At 44.6% G+C, this 23,110-nt stretch overlaps 1 protein-coding gene and 2 gene segments (V, D, J or C); all 3 read left to right on the top strand.

Annotated features, from left to right (window-relative positions):
- Positions 1-305: 305 nt before the first annotated feature.
- On the top strand, positions 306-3,575 carry LOC309522079 (T cell receptor beta variable 6-1-like). The segment is given in 2 exons: positions 306-453; positions 2,185-3,575.
- Positions 3,576-4,103: 528 nt separating this feature from the next.
- The window catches only part of LOC309521984 (T-cell receptor beta-2 chain C region-like), a 56,844-nt gene continuing 37,837 nt past the window's right edge, over positions 4,104-23,110 (top strand). The window contains exons 1-2 of the C gene segment in view: positions 4,104-4,431; positions 4,668-4,943.
- On the top strand, positions 15,342-22,403 carry LOC309522029 (anionic trypsin-like; the record flags this gene model as incomplete). The annotated part of the gene is made up of 5 exons (XM_082205236.1): positions 15,342-15,381; positions 17,992-18,148; positions 19,758-20,014; positions 21,578-21,714; positions 22,254-22,403. The coding sequence occupies 5 exons, from the start codon at positions 15,342-15,344 to the stop codon at positions 22,401-22,403; spliced, it is 741 nt and encodes a 246-aa protein (XP_082061362.1).

Raw genomic sequence — 23,110 nt, 5'->3', positions numbered from 1 at the left:
TCTTTAGTTTAGGACCTTAAAGTATTAAAGCCCTTCTCAAAGCCCAGAAAGCTTCTGCCCATCTTAGGGAGGGAAGCATGATGTCTCTCATCCTAATTGTTCCCCTACTATCTCTGAGTCAGCTTTAAAAAATGCTCTATGTCCGTGTTTTCAATATATCTTTTTAATGAGGGGTGCAATGCATTTTTGTAAACTGCCTTTCATGTTGTTGTTGTTTTCCTTTTTTAAAAAAATAATAATCCAGCAGTGTTATAAGTTTCATGAAATGCAGGAAATCAATTTAAATGTGTGTTTCTCCGTTTGAACTTGGCCATTCAAGGGAGTTTTCCATCCTCAAGGGGGAGCGGTTGAGCCTACACCGTATTTCTGCAAGGAGATGGTTGAGAAACAGCAAATGCTCCGAGATGAAGGTCCAGAGCGTGTGGTGTGTGGCTGTTTCTCTCTTGGCTGCAGGTGCGTTCGTAGCTGGGAGGAAACGACCAGTCAAGAAACCCTAAAATATTCTGTTGGAATTTAAATGTTCTTACAATTTACCTCAGGTTGATACAAACCGAGGAGCAAAGAACAAGGAGGGCAAGTTGGAGAATTGAAGCTTCTGGGGCACACACCTCTTGCTGTGGACTTGCTTCGTCAACCTGGTGGCATCCATGTATTATTGCTGGATTACAACTCCTATCAATCCTGGCTAGCATGACTGATGGCACTTCAGAAAGCTCAGTCAGCAGAGCATGAGACTCTTAATCTCAGGATTGTGGGTTCAAGCCCCACGTTGGGCCAAAGATTCCTGCATCGCAGGGGAATTGGACGAGATGACCCTCCTGGTCTCTTCCAAACCAACAATTTTATGATAGGATTTGTAGTCCGAAACAACTGGAGGGCACCAGCTTGGAGAAGACTGTGCCAGACACTAGCAGGAGGTCTTTAATGCTGTGTGTGTTTGTGTGTTGTTGTTGTTGTTGTTGTTATGGGTTTCTGTTGTTATTATGGGTTTCTATGTTGTAAACCACCCTGTGACCCATGGATGAAGGGCAGTACATAAATAATATATCGTAATATTATTACAGTGTTACCTCGGGTTACAGACGCTTCAGGTTACATACGCTTCAGGTTGCAGACTCCGCTAACCCAGAAATAGTGCTTCAGGTTAAGAACTTTGCTTCAGGATGAGAACAGAAATCGTGCTCTGGCGGCGCGGCGGCAGCAGGAGGCCCCATTAAGCTAAAGTGGTGCTTCAGGTTAAGAACAGTTTCAGGTTAAGGACGGACCTCTGGAACGAATTAAGTACTTAACCCGAGGTACCACTGTAACTTAATAACAATAGTAATACTGACAACTATTTCTGCCACTCATTTTCTCTCAAGGCCTCTGCTGACCCTCTCTCAGCTGCCATGCCAACAGGACGGCAGGTGAGTGGCCTACCTGGTAGGGGTGGTGCCACAGATGACAGGGCAGAAAAGGGCTGGGGAAGGGAAAGTCGGAGGTATACTGTTCCACTAGGAGATTTAACCAGCTTTCTGGTGTCCTGGCAAGAAGTGGCCACCCCAGAAGCTGAAGGGCAATGTTTGGCTATTTTCCTGACTACTGCTGAGTTCTCTGTAGAGGATTGTTTTCATCAGTTCTGTGAATGTTAATCTAATAAGCCAACACTGTGCTCCATTTCTGAAACAGTTGCATAGATTTAATAGACGGCATCTCTGACTACAGTGGTACCTCGGGTTAAGTACTTAATTCGTTCCGGAGGTCCGTACTTAACCTGAAACTGTCCTTAACCTGAAGCACCACTTTAGCTAATGGGGCCTCCTGGTGCCGCCGGGGGATTTCTGTTCTCATCCTGAGGTAAAGTTCTTACCCCGAGGTACTATTTCTGGGTTAGCGGAGTCTGTAACCTGAAGGGTCTGTAACCTGAAGTGTATGTAACCTGAGGTACCACTGTACAGGCAAACCAGCTTCATACTGCCCACCTCCCAGTTCTGTGAGGGATGGAGGAGCTAGCAGTCACAAAGGGTCATCAGCCCCCTACCCAGTCCCCCCGATGCTGGGGGGGGGGGCGAGTCCCAGGACAGTTAGTGTAGCATACAAATCATGCGACCGGTGTGCCTTAGTAGCACAGATATGCGTAGAAATAGAAAAATGAATACGATTATCTGAGCAATTTCTTTGAGTATATCTTTTTCTCCCCCCAAGGGCTTGCAGGCAGAGAGATCCACCAGGCGCCAAGTTTGATGGTGAAGGAGGGCGGAATAGCCCAGCTGGAATGCAGCCAAACGTACGGACACGATAACATGTATTGGTACAAGCAACAGCCCCAGGAGATGGGCCTTCAGCTTCTCTATTACTCCATTGAAAATGCTGTGGAGACCAACGAGATCAAGTCGGACAGACTGAGGGCTCGTCGGCTGGACAATAAAGTCCTTTGCTTGAACATCTCCTCGGTCGAAGCAAGCGATACAGCCGTGTATTTCTGTGCTAGCAGCAGATACACAGTAGTCGGGAGCTCTTCCTGCAGTGTGCAATAACCGCCTGCCCTGGCTGTGTTTAGCAACGTGACACCTGTTGTCTTTGAGAACTAGGCCTTAGAAGGGGTGAGCTGCTGTTTGAAAGGAGTTTTGCTCTGACTGGGGAATTCCACCCGGCGTAATGTGTGCTGCCACCGTTTCACTCTGACTGATGGGAGAGGAACTGCATTCATCACCGCAGACCCTGCGCCAGGGTCACCTTGATGTTGTTACAGTTCCCATCATCTCTGAATAATGACCATGTTGGCTGGGGACTGTAGTCGGATGGAGGGCCACCATTTTCCTATCCCTGCCTTATCATTTAAGAATTACATCACAGGGTCCATCGAGGGCTGCTGAATACTTGAGTTGCCGGTGATGCATTTCTCTCCTTCTGTTTTAAATAAAACAATAAATGTCTCAGGCCCTTGGCTAACTAGACAATCTCTGGTTGGTTGGTTGGTTGGTTGGTTGGTTGGTTGGTTGGCAGGCATCCTTTTGTCTAGGGTGACAATGGAAGAATGTGCCTTTGGGGGGTGAAGTCAAACCATTGGCGAGTTACAGCGCCTGCTGTAGAGACCAATTAGGGGAGAGACATGTTTTGTTGCATCTGGGGAAGATGATTGTGCTGATCTATGGCCTTTTAAATTGAGTGGGGGGGTTATTGTTTTCATTTGTTATTACAGTATGTTTTTTTGTGTTTTTATGTTGCAAGCTGCCCTGTGATCTTCGGATGAAGCGTGGTCTAGAAATTAAATAAGTGTGTAAAATATATTTTATAGGATGATGCTTTGAGGCAACTATTCCTTTTAATCAGTTTTTGCTAACCGGGCAAAATGTTTTGGACTCCCACCAGCCCCAACCAGTGCAATTGTTTGGCAAAGGGTGCTTTACAGCTTCATTTAAAAAGAAACCAGAAATGAGTTCCTTTCACAAGGAAAGGGCCCTCCACACATGCTCTGGAAGCATTCTGAGAAGGCTGCCATAGTTTTCAGAACACAGCCATGGGAGCCTTATTCTGATCCAGCTGGGAGGTGACTTTTAAGGGGAGGGGGAAATCAGCAAGTAACTAAGATTCACACTGGCATTCAATTTCTCTCACATATTTAGAGATATGTAGGTGGAGATACAGTGATACCATCAGATTGCCCAGGGCTTTTTTTCAGCCGGAACTCTCTGGAACTCAGTTCCTGCACCTCTCAAGTGGCGCCATTGCCATAAGGGAAGTGTTCACGGTGAGTTTCAGCACGTCTTTTTTAAAGAAAAATAGCACTGAGATTGCCTAATCAACTCTCTCTTTGTCTACACAGAGTTACAACCCTGCCAGAATATAACAAGTGATATAAACATTTGTGGCTTGTCATGTTATAGAATATTCCTGGGCAAAAAAGAGAAGAAGTAACATTAAAGAATTTAATCGTGGAAAGCATAATAAAAAAGCAGGAACATTGGACAATAAATACAAAAATGCTGTTATCAAACCTAGCAGTGTGAGCTGCTTCCAGGGCATAAACAGGATTGTGTTGCGAATATCCTCTGGACACAAACAGGCATGCCCTAAACTCTCAGTCCCACCAATTAAAATTGGATCACATTGATGCGTCAGGTTAAAATGTATGTTGGTTTATTGCATTATATACAGGGAAGGGGACGTTTGTTGTTGCACTTCAACTCCAATCAGCCCCAGGCAGTAGGGCTATTGATGGGAGTCCAGCAACAGCTCACGGCCCACAGATTTCGTGCCCCTAAGCAGCAAAGTCAGCAGTATCTGCGTACCTTGACTTTGTGATGTCAGGAGGGGAGCCAGTGTGACGGAACCACAGAAGGAAGCGTAGAGTATCACAGCCACATGAAACTTGCCGAAAGTCTAGTGGCTGCATTAGAGAAGAAATGTGGATTAGCTGGTGCCTTCTGAGCGTTTGGCTTTTGGAAATAGGTAAAGCCTTCATCGAACTCTTTTTATATAAAGCTCACCTGCAATGTTGGTTTAAACCAGGGTTTCCCAAACTTGGGTCTTCGGCTGTTTTTGGACTACAATTCCCATCATCCCTGACCACCGGTCCTGCTAGCTAGGGATGCTGTAGTCCAAAAACAGCTCAAGACCCAAGTTTGGAAAACACTGGTTTAAACCCTCACTCCCAATGTTATAACACTTAGTTTTCTCTCTTCTAGGAAGCTCAAATGCTCGCATCGACCAAACACCGGGTTTAGTGCTGAGAGACGGGGACACTGCTCAGCTGGAATGCAATCAAACAGAGTCTCACAACTATATGTTCTGGTACCGGCAGGGTGCAAATCGAGGTCTGCAGTTTCTCTATTTTTTCCAGTATCAAGAACTTCTGGAGAACAGCAATCTTCCTGAACGGTTCGCAGCCAAGCAGCCTGAGACTCAGCGCCTTCAGCTGAAGATTTCCTCTGTGAAACAAGAGGATTCAGCCATCTATTTCTGTGCAACCAGCCTTGACACAGCAGTTCAAAGTAATGGTTCCCACCTGCAAAAACATTTCATATGTATGAGCGTCTGAGGGTGGAACGAGACAGACACGATCTTGTGTTTTTCTCATAACACTCATGCTGGGAATTGGGGCAGTATTTGAATAGACAAATCAGTGGATGAGAGAGGAAGTGTTTAACCTCTGCCCTGTCTGCCCACTTTGAATTAATTTAACCTCACTGCGAGAAGTGAGGTTACAGAGAACCAGGCAGAGGGCTTTCTTGGTAGTGGCGCCTGCCCTGTGGACTGCCCTCCCACCAGATGTCAAGGAAATAAACAACTATCTGACTTTTAGAAGACATCTGAAGGCAACCCTGTTTAGGGAAGTTGTTAATGTTTGATGTTTTATTGTGTTTTTAATATTCTGTTTGGGAGCCACGAAGAGCGTCTGGGGAATTGGCAGGGAATACTATATATCATTTCCCAGAATGCTTTTAGAACCTTACAGGTCCACCACATACGATAGAAGGTGCCTTCCTTTGCTTACCTTTCCAGCAGATATTTGCACTTGTCTTATACATTTTTGCAAGCTTACAAGGAGTCAAATACTACCAGTATATCATTTTCATATAATTTTCTTTCAGCGTACAAGAGGCTGAAAGAAAATTATACCACCGCCCCAGCTTCCCTTACCTGGATTGTGCAGCGGTGCCTGGCAGCAACAATGGCAGATTTCTAAAAAAAAAGAGCACGAACTGCTTTTTGCCCATGGGCAATTCGGCTCTGCCATATAAAATGGAATCAATTAAAGTTGAGCTGATTATTCAAAAGTATGAGGTGATCTGATATAGGCTTAATGCACACCACAGATTCAAAACACCTCCAAGTATTCTGGGAATTGTAGTTTGTAGAGGGTGCTGGAGAATTGTACCCCTGTGGGGCATAAACTACAGTTCCCAGGATCCATGTGTGAGTGTGTGTAGGCAGCCACAAACCTGCATGAGAGTCTTCTTTGGCAATCACTTGTAGCCGAGTAAAATTGTCTTCCATAGACACAGTCTTAACAGTGAGTCCGTAAGTGACTGTGGAGGTCAATTCTGGTTCCACACGTCCTTCCACAGTGGGGACATAGGTTTCCAGGCAGGAGTTAATCATGGTGAGGGTTTGCCCAGCATGCCTTCCTCTTAGCAAGTTTCTCCCTTTCATTCTGAGTTTGAGTGTCTTCAAAACCCATGACACCTTTGGTAAAGGCTGTTCTCCAGTTGGAACGCTGGCAGGTCAGTGTTTCCCAGTTGTCGATGTTTATACTACATTTTTTTAGATTTGCCTTGAGAGAGACTTTAAACCTCTTTTGTTGACCACCAGCATTATGCTTTCCATTTTTAAGTTTAGAATAGAGTAGTTGCTTTGGAAGACGATAATCAGGCATCCGCACAACATGACCAGTCCCACGAAGTTGATGATTGCTTTGACACTGATGATCTTTGCTTCTTCCAGTACACTGGCATTAGTTCACCTGTCTTCCCAGGTGATGTGTAAAAAAAATTCAGAGACACCGTGGATGGAATAATTCGAGGCGTTGGAGATGGTGTGAGAGTAAACCCCAGTGAACTCACTCAGTGGGACTTTCAAATAGACATAAAATGAATTACACTGCAGCTCTGGGCAGTCATTGCTGTCTCCGCCTTTGCGATGACATAAACTGGAGTCAAGAGAAGGAAGTAGAGGCTGCGGCTGTTCTAAAACGTTTGCCCACAGCTCAGGGGGGAAGAGATGTGGATCATCTGGTGTGTGGCCACTTGCCTCTTGGAAGTAGGTAAGACCTTCACTCAAGGATTCTTATTTAAGACATTGTTTTAAAGGGTTTCTTCACAAGCTTCCCTCTCCCTCTCTCCCCCAGGATGGTCCAATGCAGAGATCAGGCAGCAGTGGAGTCTGGTGCTTCAGGAAGGCAGAAACGCCAGGCTGGAGTGCGAACAAACTACCGACCACAACAACATGTTTTGGTTCCGGCAAGACCCAGGACGGGGTCTGCAGCTTCTCTTTAGTTTCTATTTAAATCAACCACAGCATCAAGGCAACATTTCTGAGCGTTTCCAGGCTGAGCAGCGTGAAACAAAGCAATGCCACCTTAACATTTCCCCAGCCAGAACAGAGGATTCAGCCGTGTATTTCTGTGCAAGCAGCAAAGACACAGCATTTCAAAGTCACCTCTTCTTCCTACCAAAACCTCGCTTCATTGATGTGCATGGAGGGTAGAGCGAAGATGACTTAGCTAGTGGCAGAGGGTTCTTAACCCCACAATGGCCAGCGCTCAGCTGCAAAAGCAGACAATTGTTTTAATTGATGTTGGACCAGCTGGGCTCTGAAATTAGAACTGAGCATGGCTTGCTAAGAGGGGGGTTGTTGGGAAACTGTGTACGTACAGCTCCTCACACAGAGTCAATTAAGGTTTGGCAGACAGCCAGAAGGCAATCTGAAGGAGTAAGTCTGCCTGGAGATAACAGAGACATGGAGACCGCTCCCTGATTGGTCAAGCTCTCTCAAGGGAGTGATAATTAATGGCCTACTAACTGGAATGTGTTAGTTCAGGAGTTCATTGTTCAGAGTTCTTTGTCAGTGTAGGAGTTGTGAGTCGTGTAAGAGAGAGCTAGCTAAAGATCCATGTTCTGTTCCTGTAAATAGTCCACTGTATATAATAAACACCTAACTACAAGTTCCTGGTTCCTGCTTCGTCTATCCAGTCTGCAGCCAAGTTGCCAATTGCCTCTGTGGATTCTGCGTGTACTCTGCTAGGTCCTGCAACTAGTCAGAAAGTTGCCAAACACCAATAGGTTTTGCCAATAGGGGTGGCGACAAGCCTTAAAGGTGTGATGGAGGAGAATCAGCTGCTGCATAGGAGCTCAGGACCCCCGCCTTTGTCCTCTCTCTGTTTCCTGCCCCAGCAGAGCCACAAATTAGATTGCGAGCAAAATAATATTTATGGGTGGCTGTTAAAAATTATATAACTTCAAACTCCCCCATAATATAACCAGACATAAAGAACAGATGAGATTTCCAAGAGGACATCATTATATACATGCAACAATATAATAACCTGATGCTGAAACATTGAGCTCACAGGACCAACAATGATAAAATTAATGTTGAAGACCAGACATGCTTCATCCCACAAGGGTCTTCCTCAGTGGTCAGGAAGTGTGCCTAGAAACCCAGCACTGTCACCAGAAATAAAACACTTGACTGATCTAAATAGATACAGTGAGGTTACGTGCAATAAATACAAGGTGTAATAGTTTGTGATCAATATACATCTCTGACAAGATTGAAAACCTCAGTCTAGTAGGTAATGGTTTTTAGGAAACTCGCCAACCATTCCATTGAATTATTGTACACATATGGTAAACCTGGAGAGATAAATGGATTAATAGAGAAGGTAGTATTTTTCTAATGCCCAGTCTATAAATCTAGATGATGACAAATTAAAACAAAACACTTTACACTGCGGAATTTGGGTTTTATATTTCATTTTTTGTGTGTCCTGCCCAGCACACCCACTATCCCATTAATGTTAGGTTTGAAATTGCTTGTTTGCCTCCTGACATAACACACTCCATCACAGGCAAGAAGAAGAAGAAGAGAAGAGAAGAGTTTGGATTTGATATCCTGCCTTTCACTCCCCTTCAGGAGTCTCAAAGCGGCTAACATTCTCCTTTCCCTTCCTCCCACACAACAAACACTCTGTGAGGTGAGTGGGGCTGAGAGACTTCAGAGAAGTGTGACTGGCCCAAGGTCACCCAGCAGCTGCATGTGGAGGAGCGGAGACGCGAACCCAGTTCCCCAGATTACGAGTCCACCGCTCTTAACCACTACACCACACTGGCAAGGGAAATGACAGCTGTTCAGCACTGTTTCTGACCCCAAACATGTGAGATTTCCCCCTTTTTTTGTTTTTACACCAAACAATCTTCAACGTATTGAAAACCATTTTTTAAAAAGTTATACCTAGGAATGGGGAAGAAATTCAGTTTGTTTATTACATATATAGGAAAATATATAGTGGATTCCTCTGACATCCCTAGCTGCTTAGCTGCTAATTCATTCAGATTTGACTAGCTGCCTGGTTGTTGTTTTTACCGCTGAATTGACCTATCAGTTTAAGATTATGCTATCTTCAGAGAGATGAGCTTCTCTTTTTCAGCAGGTCCCCAGCTGCTCCACCTCCTTGGCAGAAAGGTCTCAGAACCAGTTCCTGCCACCAGTGAGGTGCACTTAAGAGGTGCACTCCTCTTCAACTCTTCTTCGAGGCTCAGAGGCAGCAGCTGCCTTGCTCCACGTTGCTCTTGCAGCAGAGACCATGTGGTGGAAAGCGCTGGGTGTTGGCTTGCAGCTGTTGGCAGGTAGGAGAATCACTCTCACAGGCAGGATAGGTCTGTCCAAGGGCTTCCACAACTGTAAAAGAAAGGAAGAACCCAGCTGCACAGGCTGGGGCGCTTTAGGGGAGATCTACCAAGAGAGTTGGCAATGGGATAAAAAGAGCACCCTGCAAGCAATATGGAATTTTCAACCGAGAAAAGAAACAGGCAGAGAAATGAGAAAGGAGGAGGGCCAGGATAATAATAATAATAATAATAATAATAATAATAATAATAATAATAATAATAATTCATTTCCCAGCCACTCTGGGCGGCTTCCAACAAAACACTAAAATACAATAACCTATTAAACATTAAAAGCTTCCCTAAACAGGACTGCCTTCAGATGTCTTCTAAAAGTTTGGTAGTTATTTTTCTCTTTGACATCTGGTGGGAGGGCATTCCACAGGGCGGGTGCCACTACTGAGAAGGCCCTCTGTCTGGTTCCCTGTAACTTGGCTTCTCGCAGCGAGGGAACTGCCAGAAGGCCCTCGGCGCTGGACCTCAGTATCTGGGCAGAACAATAGGGGTGGAGACGCTCCTTCAGGTATTCAGGATGGGGAAATGAGGGGCAGAAGCCCAGCAAATCTAAAGGGTTCCTGGGCAGTAGAGGTGTCCCATAGTTCTCTCTTTCTCTTGCTTTCTTTCATTCTTAATATATTTGAATATGTATAATGTATTCAGTGCTTTTTTCTGGGGGTACGCATGCCCCTAAACATTTTGTGAATCTATGTTTGGCCTCATTGAGGGGCAGTATTTCAATATGAGTAGGAAAATGAGAGTACCCCTAAACATTTTTTTATATATAGAAAAAAAGCACTGAATGTATTTACTTAAGAGTCGGTTCTTGTCATATCTTGCGTCCTTGATGCTCCTAGTAGCAGATTAGGACCTTCCTACATAAGGTCCTTTTTTGCGTTGCACCAAGATGGATTTCTGCAGGTCTCCACACTGCTAGACCTTAACCTCCACTGAAGATCTCAGCAATTGGGCTGATCTATATGAATCCCTTAATTTTCTTCTGGCCAAAGAATAGCTGTGCTTCATTCCTATGGGGAACATAAAGTGCACCACAAGGGTGGATGGCATGCTAGTGGGGAGGAGGAGATTATGGGGATAGTGCAGCCTGTAGAGCATGAGACTCTTAATCTCAAGGTCGCAGGTTCGAGCCCCACGTTGGGCTAAAGATTCGGGCATTGCAGGGGGCAGGGTCCCTTTCAACTCTACAATTCTATGGGTTGAGGACTGGAAAGAAGGGGATAAAGGAATTGATGGGAAAGAACTGAGGTAAACTGACGGGCCATTCACTGCCAACTCATCCTTTCCCGCTTTTGAAATTCCACAGGCCGTTCTCTGCTGAATGCAAGCGCTCAGTGCAAATATGAGGTGGGATTTAGTTGAGGGAAAGGGCAGTTTCTTCCTTGTGGAAACCGAAAAGCAAAGTTAGGAGCCAAACTGTGACATGTAAAGCTGAGCGAGCTCTCCTTCTTGGGGGGTCCTTGTTCACTTCTCAGGTCTTTTACAGGTTTCTGCAGTGGAGTCACTGTGACGCAGAAGGAACAGTTCAAATTTGCCCGGAAGGGGGCCAAAGCAAGTATGGAGTGTTCCCATGATGACAGCACCTACACAACTATCCTTTGGTATCGGCAGGAGAGCAACCATGCAGACAAGCGGCTGGAGCTTATTGGCTACTCTGTACATGGATCTGTGTCTATGGAGCCAAATATGGAGAAATACAGTATAGAATCAACAAATGTGACACATGCTTCCCTGTCCATCACTCCAGAACAAACTACAGATTCAGCCGTGTATTTTTGCGCAGCCAGTAAAGGCACAGCAAGAACTTTCTGCCTCACAGCTGCACATAAACACTGCAGCTCTGCCAACACTCCCCTTCCTGCCCTCTATACCACACACACACACACACACAAACACACCAGTCACTTACATAGTCCTGTTTCATAAGACAATGAGAAACAGCAGCACTATCTGCCACTGTGGGCTTATGGACCCTCCACATGTGCCTATTTTCCAGGCACAGTCCTAAATTTACAGAAGCCATCCTGTTTCTGATTTGATCCCGAAATGTCCCACTTTTCCTTAAGGTAAAGGTAAAGGGACCCCTGACTATTAGGTCCAGTCGTGACCGACTCTGGGGTTGCGGCGCTCATCTACCTCTATAGGCCGAGGGAGCCGGCGTACAGCTTCCAGGTCATGTGGCCAGCATGACTAAGCCGCTTCTAGTGAACCAGAGCAGCGCACAGAAACACCGTTTACCTTCCCGCTGGAGCAGTACCTATTTATGTACTTGCACTTTGATGTGCTTTTGAACTGCTAGGTTGGCAAGAGCAGGGACCGAGCAACGGGAGCTCATCCCGTCGCGGGGATTCGAACCGCCGACCTTCTGATCGGCAAGTCCTAGGCTCTGTGGCTTAACCCACAGCGCCACCCGTCTCCCTTAACTTTTCCTTAGGATGCCCCTATTTTCATCAGAGAAATGTTGGAGGGTATGAGCTTATGGCCAGCAGCATTATTTATGATTTTCAATTTCATACATTTCAATAATTTTACAATCATTTGAACATTTCAAAACTTGACTTCCTTCCCCCTCTTTCTGCGGTTCCTTAAAATTATTTTAAATATTTTCTGCATATCAAAATTAATTTGCTCATTTATTCATCTCCTTTAAATGTATACTCTTACAACACTGCAGGTTATTACAATAATCCTGCCAATGTTCTTATCTGTTTACAATTTATTTGTAAATATTCAATAAACCATTTCCATTCTTTTATAAAAAGTTTGTTATCTTGATTTCTTATTTTTCCGGCAAGTTTCGCCATTTCTGCATATTCCATAAGTTTTTGTATCCATTCTCCTTTTGCTGGGACTTCTTCGTTCCATTTTTGGGCAAGTAACATTCTTGCCGCTGTAGTTAAATACATGAATAAATTTCTATACAGTTTGGGTAGTTCTGTCCCTATAATCCCCCAAAGCAGGACTTCTGTTTCTTTTACATACGTTCTTTCAAACATCTTTTTCAATTCATTATATATCATTTCCCAGTAAGCTGGCTGACATGGTGTCTTTAGAAAGCATTCCAACCGTTATGTACTGAAGTTCTCACCCTGGGCCAGCAGGGGGATACTGTAGATAGTTATGCAAATGAAGGATCGAAAGTGACGTTCAGTGATTGGATGGGTACTGTAGATAGTAATGCAGATGAAGGATCGAAAGTGACGTTAAGTGATTGGATAGTTTTAGAAAGTTGTTACAGTAACATGGTACTGGAGCTCTATATAAGCAGGCTGACTGAGCCCTTCAGTTCAGTTCTGTCCTGGCCTGTGAATAAACAAGAGCTGTTTGAAGAATTGCTGTGTCATCTGATATGTTCACCCACAACTTAACACCAACGCACCCACCCCCATCTCCCAGAACCTGGCAAGCCTTAAAAGTAGGAGAGCAAAGAGCTCAAAGACAGAGGGCACATAGCAGCACCCGTAGAGGAGTTGATGAGCATGATGAATGAGGAAGTGGGAGAGACAGGGGGTGGAGATTCACTCAGGACAACACCATTATCCAAGAGGCTGGATTCTATAGCCTCTCTCTGTAAAGACTGAAATAAAAAAGGACGGTAATAAACTTTCCTTTGTCTTTATACTTTCCTGGGTAACTAGCTGGGAGCCGCTGACAGCATCCTGACAGTTATTTGCGTATCTTGCATAGAAATATTTTCTTTTCTTTGACCCGAATCTACAGCTGATTCATCCCATCAGGCCCTTGAGTTTTAGAGTTAAGGAGAGAGGGATTTCTGTCTCTCCACATGATTCTTATATATCTTATCTTGTAACAATTACATAAAATGCAAATAACCCTCATGTTGTTGTTTAGTCGTTTAGTTGTGTCCGACTCTTCGTGACCCCATGGACCAGAGCACACCAGGCACTCCTGTCTGCCACTGCCTCCCGCAGTTTAGTCAAACTCATGCTGGTAGCTTTGAGAACACTGTCCAACCATCTCGTCCTCTGTCATCCCCTTCTCCTTGTGTCCTCCATCTTTCCCAACATCAGGGTCTTTTCCAGGGAGTCTTCTCTTCTCATGAAGTGGCCAGAGTATTGGAGCCTCAGCTTCACGATCTGTCCTTCCAGTGAGCACTCAGGGCTGATTTCCTTCAGAATGGAGAGGTTTGATCTTCTTGCAGTCCATGGGACTCTCAAGAGTCTCCTCCAGCACCATAATTCAAAAGCATCAATTCTTCGGCGATCAGCCTTCTTTATGGTCCAGCTCTCACTTCCATACATCACTACTGGGCAAAACATAGCTTTAGGCTAGCCTGAAAGGAAAGATGATTGTTTTTGTTTCCCCTTTCCTGGACTACAGCGTCCTTTTTGAGATGGAGTGAGACTATATTGTAGGTGGAGCTTCCTTCAGCTGCTCAGAGACAACCCAAATTTCTAGACCGAAGTCTGCAATTAAACATCTCTGCTAGTCATCACTGGGTGAGGGTGTGAGAGAGAGGAATATCTTGATACCTCTGCACAAATTTCAAGAGTCTCACAAAACATGTTAACAACCCCAGTTTGGGTTGCACAGGGAGGACTACTGAACTCCTGTTTCTAAGAGAGCTTTGTTGTGTTCATATAGACAGAACCAGACTGTTGGTGCCGGGGAAGGAAGCCGATATAATACAGTCACATAAAAGCCACATTCGACACTTGCAAAGAGCTCAGAGATGTGGATCATCTGGTGTGTGGCTATGTGCTTCTTAAAATTCAGTAAGTCCTTTGTCAGAATCCTCTTCTCTGCTTTACAGGCGGCTTTTAATATTCTAATCCGAGACCCAGGTTTAAATTTCCTCTTTCTCTTTCAGGATTCTCAAATGCTGAGATCACCCAGCCATGGAGCCTGGTGCTGCAGGAAGACAAAACTGCACGGATTGAGTGCGAACAAAAATATCAGCACAACGTCATGTTCTGGTACCGCCAGGGTGCTGAGCCGGGTCTACAGCTCCTCTTTCACTACTATTATTCCCAGCAACAGCCTGCAGGCAATGTTTCTGACCGGTTCACAGCTGATATGCCCAGCACAGATCGCTTGATCCTGAATATTTCCCCTGCAAAGCAGGAAGATTCAGCTGTGTATTTCTGTGCAAGCAGCAGAGACACAGCAGTTCAAAGTAACCTCTCCTTCCTACAAAATCCTCTGTGTGTCCTCATCACTCTGCCTGTGTGGGCAACTGTGCTTGAGTGGTACGATTCCATTTACCATGAAATATACTCAAGAGTCGAGAGTGGATTTCATGCTCTTTATTCAGCTCATAGTGGTGAGGAGGAGTGGAAGTTCCCCCACAATATATGCTTTATATACATTATTTACACAATGGGCTGCACGTGATTGGCTAATTCCGGGATCCTCCTGTAGGCCAATCAGCTTGTGGAGTCACTCCCACCTGGAGATGGATTGGGTGGCTCCTGCGGACCAATCAGACTGCTGCATTGTTCTAGGACCAATCAGACTGCTGCATTCTGAATCCTGTTGTTCTAGGACCAATCAGACTGCTGCATTTTGGATCCTATTCAATTCAGTACATAACAACCATGTATGGACCAATGTGAGATTCCAATTTCTCTGCGGGGCTTCTGGCAATGGGAAACTCTAAGGCAGAGCATGTGCTCCAGAATCCTCTAAGGAGTTTGGATTCGGGACATTATAAACATTATAAAACAGTGTTCAGGGCCAGGCAGGTTTGCTGACTGACCTGGCAGCCTCAGGCTGCAACATTTGCCTTTTCTATTATTGGAAATAGCATGTCTTTATCACTTTTCCATACGATAAAATGCTCAAATTATCCCGAGATCTTGGGAAGTGAAAAGCTGCCGTGATGACCTCGGGAGGTGGGCGTTCAGCCAGACAAAGCCTGCCAGCAGCTATTTAGGACATGAAACCTCCACCAATTTTCTACTCTGAGCAGGTGGAGTGATCATTGGCAGAGACACCATGAAGTTCCTCTTGATCCTTACCTGTCTGGGAGTAGCGGGTGCGTCCTTCAATGCTGCTTCATCTTTCTCTCCTTGGAACTCAGGACAACTAAAAAAAAAAAAAAGAATTTTCTATCATAGGCTCCACTGGAGACAGCAAACGCCCTCCAGAAGTTATATTTGTCAACCTGCTGGGATAACGCAGTTGTGAGCAGTGGTAGGGCTAGCATATGAACACATGGAGCAAGCTGTCTGTAGTGCCCTAAGCCCAGTGCATTTTTTCCTAGCAAAAGAGGTGCCAGAACTCTCCATGAACTTCTTCGTTTTCTTAGAATGGCAATGACGTGCATCTGAGAAGTGCTGGAACTGAGTTCTGGTGATTTCTGGCTGAAAGAAAGGCCCAGCTTTAGACTGTTCTTGGGTTGGTCTGCTTGCTTGCTTGCTTGCTTGCTTGCTTGCTTGCTTGCTTATTTATTATTTATTTATTTATTTATTTATTTATTTATTTATTTATTTGCACTAAGATACAGGTCTTCATTTGGGACGCGGGTGGCGCTGTGGGTTAAACCACAGAGCCTAGGACTTGCCAATCAGAAGGTCGGCGGTTCGAATCCCCGTGACGGGGTGAGCTCCCGTTGCTCCTGCTCCCTGCTCCTGCCAACCTAGCAGTTCGAAAGCACGTCAAAGTGCAAGTAGATAAATAGGTACAGCTCCAGTGGGAAGGTAAACAGCGTTTCCGTGCGCTGCTCTGGTTCACCAGAAGCGGCTTAGTCATGCTGGCCACATGACCTGGAACCTCCACGCCGGCTCCCTTGGCCAAAAAAGCGAGATGAGCGCCGCAACCCCAGAGTCGGTCACGACTGGACCCAGTGGTCAGGGGTCCCTTTACCTTTTACCTTTACAGGTCTACATGGTCAGGGCCAGACCAATCATGAGGCAAGGTGAGGCAATTGCCTCAGGCAGCAGATCTAGTCTCCAGGGTGTGACCTGCTCCTTGAAGGCCACATCTGCTGCCTCCTCAGCAGCCCCATACCCAACACCACCTCTGCAGAGGCCTTTTGGCAATAGGAGGCACTGCTGGTTTCCTCCCATCCTTGTTCCCAATGAAGATTTTTTGCCCTCACCCTTTGTTCCTGATGTAGATCTTCACTCACCTCTTCTTCCCTAGCCCAGGGTGCGGTGAGGAGCCATTTTGTGGTTCACCTCAGCTGCCAAAATATCTTGGGCCAGCACTATTCATAGTAAAGCTATTTACGACAGGCAGCTAGAGTCACCATATTGCCACTGTTTTGCAAAGACCTCCACCTTGCTCATTCCCTGGTTCGCTGCATGATTTGGCAAGGCACTGCCTGAGCCAAACCAACCTTCAACAGGGTTGTGTTTCAAAGAAAACTGTGGCAATAACTTCAGTACTCGGTACACTGAAGAGCCTTGTGTAATGATAAATAATTTGTCTGTGCGTAAGTTTTGTTGCAGCCTCTGCCCTGTAGCTGAAAACAGAGAGCAAGGTGGATTTTAGCACGGCACAGTTGCTTCAGGAGTGATGGTGCCTCGTAAAAGTTTAGGCAATGCAGGGTCCTCAAAATGTTGTTGGACTCCAACTCCCATCATCCCCAGCCAGTATCGCCCACAGTCAGGGATTCTGAGAGCTGTAGTCCATCAGTATGGAGAAAGATACTTTCTGCTGACCATCAGGCAATGGCTTTTCCCACCTGCTTTGCCCAACCCTCCAGCCCCAGGAGACTTTCCCAGACCATAATTTGAGAACAGCGGAAGCAGCTTAGAAGAGAGAAGAGGAGATATTCTTAACAAAATAATTTTATGTGTGTCCTTGTTTCTCAGTTGGATCTTTTTACATGGTTTCGTATGCTTTCTGGAATTTTTATGCATTGTGTCTATGATTATGGTTTATTAATTCTTGATTGTAATTGATAAGTGTAAAATGTTTAATTATTATTTGCTGGTATTTAATTTTACTGTTGACTATTATATTTTAATGGATGTTTGAATATTGCTTTATTTGATATAGGTTGTTTATTTTAAAGTTATTGTGACTTTTTTGTATAGTGGTACCTTGGCTGTCAAACTTAATCCATTCTGGGAGTCCGTTTGACTCCCGAAACCGTTTGAAAACCAAGGCACGGCTTCCGATTGGCTGCAGGAGCTTCCTGCACTCAATTGGAAGCCGCTTCGGACGTTCGGGTTCCAAAAAACGTTCGCAAACCGGAACACTCACTTCCAGGTTTGCAGCGTTTGGGAGCCAATTTGTTTGGGAGACGAGCTGTTTGAGTACCAAGGTACCAATGTATTGGATCAGATTGTTATTACGTGTGCAATCTTTGCTGTCTATTTTGTTGTTTCTTCAGATTGTAAAACGCCTTGTGTATAGTAATCTAGAAAGGCAGTACACAAATTAAAAGTGAAATGAAATGAAATATTTGGAGGGCAGCACAAAAAACTACCCCTGATTTAAAGCATTCATGCAATCCAATCTTTGGCCTATCCATAAGAAATGTGGTGCCGTTCTTTGTGTGCTGCAAATTGGCAAAAAAATTACAAGGAACTTCTTGATTCAAGGCGCTTCTGTTCAGTAAGATTATGCATTTCTGGCGAACATAGCAGGGTGATCGTCACTTTGCTTAGTTGACAACTGTTCATGGCTGTCACAGCTGCTGTCCCCTTTGATGATGACGACAAGATTGTGGGAGGCTACACCTGCCAGGAGCTCTCAGTCCCCTACCAGGTGTCTCTGAATGCTGGATATCACTTCTGTGGGGGCTCTCTCATCAGCAGTCAATGGGTCGTATCAGCTGCTCACTGCTTCCAGTCGTGAGTAAAGAACATTCTAATCCTTCATCAGTGTTGCTTAGGCTCTGTTTCCCTCTCCCCGGTACCTTCTTTCAGAGCTAACAAAGTTTGGGTGGGACTAGGGCGTCACCAGGGAGACAGGTGGCATCTACATGCTGCAGATACTCAGGACAGATCAAAGAAAACAATTCTCCACATAAAGGTAAAGGGACCCCTGACCATTAGGTCCAGTCGTGACCGACTCTGGAGTTGCAGCACTCATCTCGCTTTATTGGCCGAGGGAGCCGGCATACAGCTTCTGGGTCATGTGGCCAGCATGACTAAGCCATTTCTGGCAAACCAGAGCAGCGCACGGAAACGCCATTTACCTTCCCGCTGGAGTGGTACCTACTTATCTACTTGCACTTTGACGTGCTTTCGAACTGCTAGGTTGGCAGGAGCAGGGACTGAGCAACGGGAGCTCACCCCATCATGGGGATTCGAACCGCCGACCTTCTGATCGGCAAATCCTAGGCTCTGTGGTTTAACCCACAGCACCACCCGAATCCCTAATTCTCCACATAGCCGCACAGTAACCTTGGGTCAAATGTTTGTGGTGATGGCTTCTCTGAGGGAGGGGAAGTGTGCTTGCAACTTTCAAGTCAGCGCCCCATAATCATGAAATAATAATAGTAATAATAATTTATTATGTATACGCTGCCCATCCGGCTGGACCTCCCCAGCCACTCTAAGGCGGTTCCCAACAGATTAAAAACAGAATAAAACATCAAATATTAAAAACTTCCCTAAATGACATAAAAGACTTCCATTGAGTTATGAATGTATACCTTCTCTTATCCATGCATTTGAAAATAATGATAAGCAAAGAATGAACCTAAAGTTGAGTTCACACAGTTTGGGCAACCAACATTTCCTCATAGGAACTTTTGCGTCTTTCCAAAGCTTTGCTACACATATCCCTTGCCATTTGCTAAACAGTTGTTGACAATCCTAAGCTTCCTTTTTTAATCACTGCCTGGCCTTAAATATGACCTGGAAGATTGTCTGTGGATTTTCTTCTTCTTCCTTTTTAAAGTTTTTCTTTATACTTTTCAAGTTTATACATTTCATTAGTTTTACAAATCAATTTAACATTTCAAAACTTGACTTCCTTCCCTGTCTTTCTGCAGTTCCTTAATAAAAAAAAAAAAAATCTTCTGGATATCCAAATTCATTTCACTTGCACATTTAATTATCTACTGTAAATATATACTCTTGTGAAACTGCAGGTTATTACAATAAGCCTGCTAATGTTCTTATCTGTTCACAATTGATCTGTAAATATTCAATAAACCATTTCCATTCTTTTATAAAAAGTTTGTTATCTTGATTTCTTATTCTTCTGGTAAGTTTCACTATTTCTGTATATTCCATGAGGTTTTGTATCCATTCTTCCTTTACTGGGACTTCTGCTGCTTTCCATTTTGTCGGTTGTTTTTCTGGCACTTTTCTGTACATGCTCTACATGAATCAACCATATTGCATTCCAGAGCTTCATTTAGATTAAACATTTTGGATTTTGACTGAGAATTCCACACTGTAACATACACTTAATAATAACCACTGTAACGTGTTGCAAATATTTCAGTTTCCGCATCCAGGTGAGGCTTGGGGAATACAACATAAATGTCCTGGAAGGGTCAGAGGAGCTCATTGATGCTGAGAAACAAATTCCCCATCCCAAGTATGACCCAGTTACCACAGACAACGACATTATGCTCATCAAGCTGGCTACCCCTGCCACCCTCAACTCCCGCGTCAGAGCCATTTCCTTGCCTTCGAAATGTGTGGCTGCTGGGACCGAGTGCCTGATCTCAGGATGGGGCAACACCCTCAGTGATGGATGTGAGTTAAAGCATGTTTCATGCATTCAAATCACACAGGGCAACTTTTCTTTCTGCAGGAATTCAAGGCCAAACTAGACATTGCCATGGAGGTGCATCTAGCAGCCTCTCAGCACTTTTAGTAGTAGTAGCAGTAATAATAATAATAATGTTGTTGTTTAGTCGTGTCCGACTCTACGTGACCCCATGGACCAGAGCACACCAGGCACTCCTGTCTTCCACTGCCTCCCACAGTTTGGTCAAACTCATGTTCGTAGCTTCGAGAACACTATCCAACCATCTCGTCCTCTGTTGTCCCCTGCTCCTTGTGCCCTCCATCTTTCCCAACATCAGGGTCTTTTCCAGGGAGTCTTCTCTTCTCATGAGGTGGCCAAAGTGTTGGAGTCTCAGCTTCAGGATCTGTCCTTCCAGTGAGCACTCAGGGCTGATTTCCTTCAGAATGGAGAGGTTTGATCTTCTTGCAGTCCATGGGACTCTCAAGAGTCTCCTCCAGCACCAGAATTCAAAAGCATCCATTCTTCGGCGAATATAATAATAATAATAATAATAATAATAATAATAATAATAATAGAAGAAGAAGAAGAAGAAGAAGAAGAAGAAGAAGAAGAAGAATAGTACCAATAATAATAATTTATAGCAGCACACACAGGGGCTGCTTAACCTTTTCCTCGCTGGCTGTTCCACAGCCCATGTACCATTTCAAATAGAGAAATGGCATGTTTGGATGCTTCTCCATACAAAACAAACCCACCCGAATATTGAAATATGGCACGTTAGGGAGATTAAGCTGAAACTCATTTCTTATGGGATTGTTATTTGGAGCATTGGTACCCCCACTGTTCAGTCAAAAAAGGGCTTCTAAGGTGGCTTAAAGGTAAAGGTAAAGGATCCCTGACAGTTAAGTCCAGTAGCGAACGACTCTGGGGTTGCAGTGCTCAACTTGCTTTACAGGCCGAGGGAGCCGACGTTTGTCCACAGACTGTTTTTCTGGGTCATGGGGCCAGCATGACTAAGTTGCTTCTGGCGCAACTTCCCGCCAGAGTGGTACCTATTTATCTACTTGCACTTTGACGTGCTTTCAAACTGCTAAGTTGGCAGGAGCAGGGACCGAGCAACGGGAGCTCACACCGTCGCGGGGATTCGAACTGCCGACCTTCCGATCGGCAAGCCCTAGGCTCTGTGGCTTAAACCACAGTGCCACCCGCATCCCCAAGGTGGTTTATGTACCATCAATTAAAACAAGGTAGTCCCTGCTTGCAAGTTTGCCATTTTACCAACACAACACAAAAGGAAAAACGGGGCAGGGAGGGATGAGGAAAATATCAAACTACAAAGTAGGTATGTAGAAGGGGCAAGTTTTTGGTGGTTGTTATTTTTTTAGAAAAAGAAAAACCCTCAAACATGTAATTCCTGAACTTTGCAAACTGTAGTGGTATGGCCCCAGGAACGCGATACAATACCAAGGTCATGCTGTGGTTTGGTAGTTTTTGCTTCTCTCTTAATTTCTTGGTTTATAACAACATTCCTTAATTCCTTTTCCCCCACCCACTCCATTTTGGGGCAGTCAACTTGCCAGAGCTTCTTCAGTGCCTGGATGCTCCCGTTCTAAGTGACACCGAGTGCGAGGATGCCCTGGTGGGGCAAATCACCCCAAACATGATATGCGCAGGATACCTGGAAGGCGGCAAAGATTCCTGTGATGTGAGATTCCTTTTTGTGCCTTTTTTCTTTTGCCCAGATACAAATGCTACTGCTGCTACACTTGTGCCTTTAATTAGAAGAACCATGCGGGTCACATTTGCAGATGACACCAAACCGGGGGAGGGGTAGCCAATGCCGCAGGATGACAGAATCAGGATTCGAAATGACCTTAACAGATTGGAGGATGGGAACCAAGCTAATAAAATGAATTCCAATAGGGATAAATGCGAGGTTCTTCACTTAGACAGGGAAAACCAGCTGTGCACAAATAGAAGATGATGTTCCATACATTAAAAATAGGACACATCCTAGAAGGCAGGTTGAATCCAAACTGGGAAATATTGGCTTGTTGTGGAGTAGAGCCTAAGGGTTCAAACCATCTCCAGTGCTAAGTTGGGAAAATGAAACCCCTTTAAGACCTTCAGAGGAGTGTGTGTGTGTGTGTTTTCCCCTTTAGAATGCCATAATCAGGCTTCAGATGCATAAATTGGTACCCACTAAAAAAAAGTTTATTAACTACCCAAATATTTTATTTACAGGGGGATTCTGGTGGACCCATGGTATGCAATGGGGAGCTCCAAGGAATTGTGTCTTGGGGCATAGGGTGTGCTCTGAAAGGTTTTCCTGGCGTATACACCAAGGTCTGTAACTATGTGGACTGGATCCAAGAAACAATTGCGGCCAACTGAAAGACCCATCCCTGTCTTTGGATATTTGCCTTTCCTTCTGTTTAATTCAGCACCGTGCTAAATAAAGTCAGATCATGTGATGCAGCCATCTTTTTCTTTCATGAGTTAGCAGGGTTCTAAAAGTGAACTAATTCCCCCCTCTATACTTTGAAGTTTTTATACTGGGCATCCGTGTTAAACATTCCTGTCACACAGTATTCCTGACTTTTATATCCAGTGCTATTTTTCTTTTTTAAAAAAAATGTTTAGGGGTACTCTCATTTTGACTCAAGAAAATGACCATTTTATAGTTCAAATGAGGGAAATAAATACAGTAAATGGACAAAAGTACAAAGAACATGCATTACTCATATTGAAATACTGCCCCTAATGAGGCCAAACCTTCATCAGTAAAAAACCACACATCCACATTCCACACTGCTTCACACATTAAACGCTCACTTCCATATGAGACTCAGGAAACAGTGGGAAAGGAAAGGAAGCTGCCATTGGAGGTGGTAACAATGAAACTGACCAATCACCGTGCTAGATTCTAATTCCTACTTCACACATTAAACGCTCGCTTCCTTCTGAGACTCAGGAAACACTGTGACAAGAAATGAGGCTACCATCAGGGGTAGCAACGGAACTGACGATTCACCGTGCTAGAGAAGAAACTAATCTTTTATACTTTTTAAAGTTTCTTCTCCCGTTAGATTCACAAAATG

The sequence above is a fragment of the Podarcis vaucheri genome, assembly GCF_965113315.1.
Source record: "Podarcis vaucheri genome assembly, chromosome: 17".
Classification (NCBI taxonomy): Eukaryota; Metazoa; Chordata; class Lepidosauria; order Squamata; family Lacertidae; genus Podarcis; species Podarcis vaucheri.
The sequence above is the reverse complement of the archived record's forward strand: the minus strand, read 5'-3'. Positions and strand labels throughout refer to the sequence as shown.